This window comes from Nerophis lumbriciformis, linkage group LG18, assembly GCF_033978685.3.
Source record: "Nerophis lumbriciformis linkage group LG18, RoL_Nlum_v2.1, whole genome shotgun sequence".
Lineage (NCBI taxonomy): Eukaryota > Metazoa > Chordata > Actinopteri > Syngnathiformes > Syngnathidae > Nerophis > Nerophis lumbriciformis.
In genome coordinates, this window is record NC_084565.2 from 38,465,032 (window position 1) to 38,472,500 (window position 7,469).

At 34.5% G+C, this 7,469-nt stretch overlaps 1 protein-coding gene across 3 annotated transcripts in view; it reads left to right on the forward strand.

The window, feature by feature from the left end:
* Positions 1–7,469, forward strand: part of LOC133617950 (tetratricopeptide repeat protein 39C-like) — a 47,537-nt gene that overhangs the window by 38,525 nt on the left and 1,543 nt on the right. For 2 of the 3 annotated variants that reach the window (XM_061978364.2, XM_072915122.1), the window contains one exon: positions 3,371–3,409. The exons of the other annotated variant lie outside the window; for it this stretch is intronic. In XM_061978364.2, the coding sequence (XP_061834348.1) occupies positions 3,371–3,409 (39 nt within the window). The remainder of the gene's footprint in view (positions 1–3,370; positions 3,410–7,469) is intronic. 3 annotated transcript variants of the gene reach the window in all.

Below are 7,469 nucleotides of genomic sequence, written 5' to 3' on the forward strand. Positions count from 1 at the left end.
TCAGCCTGTTCAGGAATTGTGAGCTCTACTTCAACAATTATAAAAAAAAAATCCCGGATTTCCCATGATTCCTTTTTTTTTTTGCATTTTCCCCATTCAAAATTAATTGGCCATTTTAAAACTTCCAGAACTCCCACATTCTTCAACCGATTAAAACCATTCCCCCGTCAAAACATTCCTCTTAATCAGGACAAAAAACTAAGTTGTTTTTTGAACTGGAAAATTTCCCGGTTTACCCGAAATTCCAGGAATTCGATTATACCATTTCTCAATTCAACATTTTACTACTAATTGAAACATGTAAACACCAACCATTTCAAATCATTCAGACCATTAAAGTTGTTTACCTTTTTTTTTTCTTTCAATTCCCGCTTTTCCCAAAATTCCCAATTTTTTCTGAAATTCCCATTGAAATCAATGGGACATTCTTCAAAGTTCCACAACTTCCACATTTTTCATCTGATTCAAACTGTTCCAACTTCAAAATATTCAGCCTGTTCAGGAATTGTGAGCTCTACTTCAACAATTATAAAAAAAATTCCCGGATTTCCCATGATTCCTTTTTTTTTTTTTGCATTTTCCCCATTCAAAATTAATTGGCCATTTTAAAACTTCCACAACTCCCACATTCTTCAACCGATTAAAACCATTCCACCGTCAAAACATTCCTCTTAATCAGGACAAAAAACTAAGTTGTTTTTTTGAACTGGAAAAATTCCCGGTTTACCCGAAATTCCAGGAATTCAATTATACCATTTCGCAATTCAACATTTTACTACTAATTGAAAAATGTAAACACCAACCATTTCAAATCATTCAGACCATTAAAGTTGTTTACCTTTTTTTTTTTTTTAATTCCCGCTTTTCCCAAAATTCCCAATTTTTTCTGAAATTCCCATTGAAATCAATGGGACATTCTTCAAAGTTCCACAACTTCCACATTTTTCATCTGATTCAAACTGTTCCAACTTCAAAATATTCAGCCTGTTCAGGAATTGTGAGCTCTACTTCAACAATTATAAAAAAAAAATCCCGGATTTCCCATGATTCCTTTTTTTTTTTGCATTTTCCCCATTCAAAATTAATTGGCCATTTTAAAACTTCCACAACTCCCACATTCTTCAACTGATTAAAACCATTCCACCGTCAAAACATTCCTTTTAATCAGGACAAAAAACTAAGTTGTGTTTTTGAACTGGAAAAATTCCCGGTTTACCCGAAATTCCAGGAATTCAATTATACCATTTCTCAATTCAACATTTTACTACTAATTGAAACATGTAAACACCAACCATTTCAAATCATTCAGACCATTAAAGTTGTTTACCTTTTTTTTTTTTTAATTCCCGCTTTTCCCAAAATTCCCAATTTTTTCTGAAATTCCCATTGAAATCAATGGGACATTCTTCAAAGTTCCACAACTTCCACATTTTTCATCTGATTCAAACTGTTCCAACTTCAAAATATTCAGCCTGTTCAGGAATTGTGAGCTCTACTTCAACAATTATAAAAAAAATTCCCGGATTTCCCATGATTCCTTTTTTTTTTTTGCATTTTCTCCATTCAAAATTAATTGGCCATTTTAAAACTTCCATCTCAACACATTTCGACCGTTCCACCGTCAAAACATTCCTCTTAATCAGGACAAAAAACTAAGTTGTTTTTTTAACTGGAAAAATTCCCGGTTTACCCGAAATTCCAGGAATTTAATTATACCATTTCTCAATTCAACATTTTACTACTAATTGAAAAATGTAAACACCAACCATTTCAAATCATTCAGACCATTAAAGTTGTTTACCTTTTTTTTTTTTTTTTTAATTCCCGCTTTTCCCAAAATTCCCAATTTTTTCTAAAATTCCCATTGAAATCAATGGGACATTCTTCAAAGTGCCACAACTTCCACATTTTTCATCTGATTCAAACTGTTCCAACTTCAAAATATTCAGCCTGTTCAGGAATTGTGAGCTCTACTTCAACAATTATTTTAAAAAAAATTCCCGGATTTCCCATGATTCCTTTTTTTTTTTTTTTTTGCATTTTCCCCATTCAAAATTAATTGGCCATTTTAAAACTTCCACAACTCCCACATTCTTCAACCGATTAAAACCATTCCACCGTCAAAACATTCCTCTTAATCAGGACAAAAAACTAAGTTGTTTTTTTGAACTGGAAAAATTCCCGGTTTACCCGAAATTCCAGGAATTCAATTATACCATTTCTCAATTCAACATTTTACTACTAATTGAAAAATGTAAACACCAACCATTTCAAATCATTCAGACCATTAAAGTTGTTTACCTTTTTTTTTTTTTTTAATTCCCGCTTTTCCCAAAATTCCCAATTTTTTCTGAAATTCCCATTGAAATCAATGGGACATTCTTCAAAGTTCCACAACTTCCACATTTTTCATCTGATTCAAACTGTTCCAACTTCAAAATATTCAGCCTGTTCAGGAATTGTGAGCTCTACTTCAACAATTATAAAAAAAAATTCCCGGATTTCCCATGATTCCTTTTTTTTTGTGCATTTTCTCCATTCAAAATTAATTGGCCATTTTAAAACTTCCACAACTCCCACATTTTTCAACCGATTAAAACCATTCCAACATTCTGGAAATTCAAACTACCCTTTTTCCAAGTTCAAAAAAATTCCAGATTTTCCCGAAATTCCCTAATACCATTTACTACTTGAACATTTCTAGCCCGATTTAAACAATTCCAACACCAACCAATTCAGCTCATTTAGGACATTCATGCTCCGAATCATTTTCCAAAAATTTCCAGGAAGTTCCTATTGAAATGAATGGGACATTTTTCCAAGTTGCACAATTCCCACATTTTTCAACCTATTCAAACCATTCCAACATTAACACATTCCACTCATCCTGGGCATTCAAACTAACACTTTCCCAAGTTCCAAACCAAATTCCTGTTTTCCTGGAAATTCTAACTCTTCAACATTCAAACCATTCCAACATTCAAACCATTTCAGCGTTTAAACGATTTAAACCATTTCTACATTCATCCTACGTAGTTCAGCGTCAGCTCTTCAACATTCAAAGCATTCCAGCATTCAAACTATTCTTACATTCATACTACATTCTGTCAGCATTTCACTTCAACTTCAGCATTGGAGCATTCACACGCAATTCCTTCAGGAATTGCCTCTTCTAGTTACAATTGAAATCATGTTTTGAGTAGTAAATAAATAAATATATTAAATTACGAACAACAATTATTTATTTACTCCAATTTAAATTAATTGCTTAAAGATAGTTACATTTCTTTCATTGTGTCCCATTTGAGCCTCCATAATTTGCAAGGTGTGTGTAAATAAACATTTCTTATTTTGTTTTCACGCCAACCAGACTGTGGGCAAAGGGAGATCGTTCTTACTTCAAGCCAAGGTAACGTCATGAGCTCAACATTTGTCAAAAGTGAAAACTAACACAATGAATTGCACTGATCTCAAGGGTCCTATCCTACGTCTGCAACTTTTCAGACTTTTTAAATATGTTTCGAACTCTTGTTAGGGTTAGCGTGGGGAGAAGGAGGCTGCAGAATCCATACCTGCCAACTACTCCGGTTTTCCCGTAATTAGTACGGTTTTCATCAACCTATTCCGGGTTACGGTTGCAGTGATAAATACGGTTTTTCATTAATTAAAAAAAAAAATGTTTTTTAAGTTTTATTCACGAAATCGCGTAACAACAATGACAATCGACACTGCTTCCCGTAACTTCCTATCGAGCCATTCCGAATGCCATGTGCGAGGCTATTTATAGCACCGCTGCCAAGCACGAGGCCATTGTTTCCAAACGAGCAAACGATCATGGAATCAGCCGGAGAAAAATCGCATACGAGTCTTAAACCGAAAAGAAAACTGCAGTCATTCCGTGAAGAATATTCAAAAGCCTATCCGGGAATAATTATCCGTTCCAAAAAGGGTGAAAATTACGCAAATTGCACCTTGTGCAGACAAGATTTTTCAATCGGACACGGAGGAATTAGCGATGTAAAAGACCACGTTGGGACAAAAAAACACAAGTCTAATGCCGTTGCTAGCGATACAAGTGGAAAACTTTCAACGTTTTTCGTCGCCCAAACAGATTCTTTGGATGTGATAAATGCCGAAGTTTTATTTACGGAGGCAATAATTGAGCAAACAAAAAGGTAATGACACCAATGTTATCTATTGGAATTGTTTAGTACTGTTAAAAGTGTTTATACTATTTATGCTTTCAAGTCCAAGTTGAAGAAATCTTGTTAAATGTTGACAGCATAACTACCAAAATACAGAAGTATGTCCTTAATATTTTTGCAGTGCTATTTCTGTTGAAAAGTTCAAATGATTACATTAGAGATGTGATGTGCCACTTTTCAAGTGTCTGATGGCTTAAATTAATTTTTCATATTTTGAATTATTTTGAAAGGCTTACAAAAAAACTACATTTGAATTGTAATTCCATGCTTTTGACAGGACTATTAATTTTAATGAAGTTAGCTTACCATGTTTACAGTATGATAATTGTGATAGAAATGTGAATTTTAGGCACAGAATATTTTTTACAATTGAACAAGGCAGTAGATTATACAAGCTTGGACAGAAAGTTAATAATGACACCAATTTTTTTTAAATGGAATTGTTTAGTACTGTTTTACCATTTGTTTACTGTAAAAAGTGTTTATACTGTTTATACTTTCAATTAACAAATTGAAGTCTTGTGAAAGGTTGACAGGATAACTGGCATTAACTGTCAAAATAACTTCAAACTATTGAAGTTAGCTTACAGAATAAACATGTCAATCAACCCATATGATTTTTGCTGTAATATTTTTGTTTTGAAAAGTCACTGTGACTGATAGAAAAGTGATGGTTTTAGCAACATTTTAACCTGTCTGAATGCTAATAATCATTTTGCGTCGGGGGGCGAAGGAACCCCCCACCAGGACTTTGTCCTGGACCTACCGGGGCCTGCGGCCCCTGGACCCTGGCTACTAGGTTTTTCTGATTTCAAAAGTTGGCAGGTATGAGAATCCAAGCATGACAGCCAACAGGAGATGAATGCAGATTTACCCTCTACAAAAATCGAATTGTATTGTGCCCCACTGGGATCCAATATTATTCTAAAAGCCCCAGAAATGAGCAGGGTTGGACCCTTCTAAAAATGACAGAGAGCTATGCTTCTTGCTAGTTAGACTTATTTTGTCATTTCTCATTCAAATTTGAACTTTACAGTACAGATAAGAACGGAATTTTGTTGCATTAGCTCATTGTAGTGCAGGATAAAAGAGCAATACGGTGCAGATATAAATATATACAAACCCTGTTTCCATATGAGTTGGGAAATTGTGTTAGAATACAATGATTTGCAAATCATTTTCAACCCATATTCAGTTGAATATGCTACAAAGACAACATATTTGATGTTCAAACTGATAAACATTTTTTTGTTGTTGCAAATAATCATTAACTTTAGAATATGATGCCAGCAACACGTGACAAAGAAGTTGGGAAAGGTGGCAATAAATACTGATAAAGTTGAGGAATGCTCATCAAACACTTATTTGGAACATCCCACAGGTGTGCAGGCTAATTGGGAACAGGTGGGTGCCATGATTGGGTATAAAAGTAGATTCCATGAAATGCTCAGTCATTCACAAACAAGGATGGGGCGAGGGTCACCACTTTGTCAACAAATGCGTGAGCAAGTTGTTGAACAGTTTAAGAAAAACCTTTCTCAAGCAGCTATTGCAAGGAATTTAGGGATTTCACCATCTACGCTCCGTAATATCATCAAAGGGTTCAGAGAATCTGGAGAAATCACTGCACATAAGCAGCTAAGCCCGTGACCTTCCATCCCTCAGGCTGTACTGCATCAACAAGCGACATCAGTGTGTAAAGGATGTCACCACATGGGCTCAGGAACACTTCAGAAACCCACTGTCAGTAACTACAGTTGGTCGCGACATCTGTAAGTGCAAGTTAAAACTCTCCTATGCAAGGCGAAAACCGTTTATCAACAACACCCAGAAACGCCGTCGGCTTCGCTGGGCCTGAGCTCATCTAAGATGGACTGATACAAAGTGGAAAAGTGTTCTGTGGTCTGACGAGTCCACATTTAAAATTGTTTTTGGAAACTGTGGACGTCGTGTCCTCCGGACCAAAGAGGAAAAGAACCATCCGGATTGTTATAGGCGCAAAGTGTAAAAGCCAGCGTGTGTGATGGTATGGGGGTGTATTAGTGCCCAAGACATGGGTAACTTACACATCTGTGAAGGCGCCATTAATGCTGAAAGGTGCATACAGGTTTTGGAGCAACATATGTTGCCATCCAAGCAACGTTACCATGGACGCCCCTGCTTATTTCAGCAAGCCACGTGTTACATCAACGTGGCTTCATAGTAAAAGACTGCGGGTACTAGACAGTCCAGACCTGTCTCCCATTGAAAATGTGTGGCGCATTATGAAGCCTAAAATAGCACAACGGAGACCCCCGGACTGTTGAACAACTTAAGCTGTACATCAAGCAAGAATGGGAAAGAATTCCACCTGAGAAGCTTAAAAAATGTGTCTCCTCAGTTCCCAAACGTTTACTGAGTGTTGTTAAAAGGAAAGGCCATGCAACACAGTGGTGAACATGCCCTTTCCCAACTACTTTGGCACGTTTTGCAGCCATGAAAAAATTTTTTTACCTTGAAAATCATTTTTTACCTTGAAAATCATGTTTTAACTTAAAACACTTTTTTTTAAATTTTTTAATTTTTTTTTTACTTTTTTAATTTTTTTAATTTTTGTAAACATTTTTTAATTTTTTAATTTTTTTTAAAAATTTCTACATTTTTCTTAATTTTTTTTAATTTTTTTAATTTTTTATTTTTTTTTAATATTTTTAACTTTTTTAAAACTTTTTTTAACTTTTTTTAAAAACTTTTTAAAAACATTTTTACCCTAACCCTAACCCTAAAAAAAAATGTTAATTGTTAAAATTGTTTAAAAAAATCAAAAAGTTTTAAAATTGTTTAAAATTGTTTTAAAAAAATTAAAAAAAGTTAAAAAAAAGTTAAAAGTTAATAATTAATTGCAAAAAAAAAATAAAGTTTATGAGTTTGAACATCAAATATGTTGTCTTTGTAGTGCATTCAATTGAATATGGGTTGAAAAGGATTTGCAAATCATTGTATTCCGTTTATATTTACATCTAACACAATTTCCCAACTCATATGGAAACAGGGTTTGTAGATTACTGTACAGATAAATATATTGCACTTTTGCATATGCATCCACGTTTATGGATGTATGTTATATTGTCTTTATATTCCAGCGAGTTAATCTGTTTTTGGGGGGATTTTTATGATGCGTTTAAAAGTCTTATGTTCTGAGGGAAGAAGCTGTTACAGAACTTGGAGGTTCTGCTACGGAGGCTGCGGAACCTCTTTCTAGAGTCCAGCAGTGAAAACAGTCCT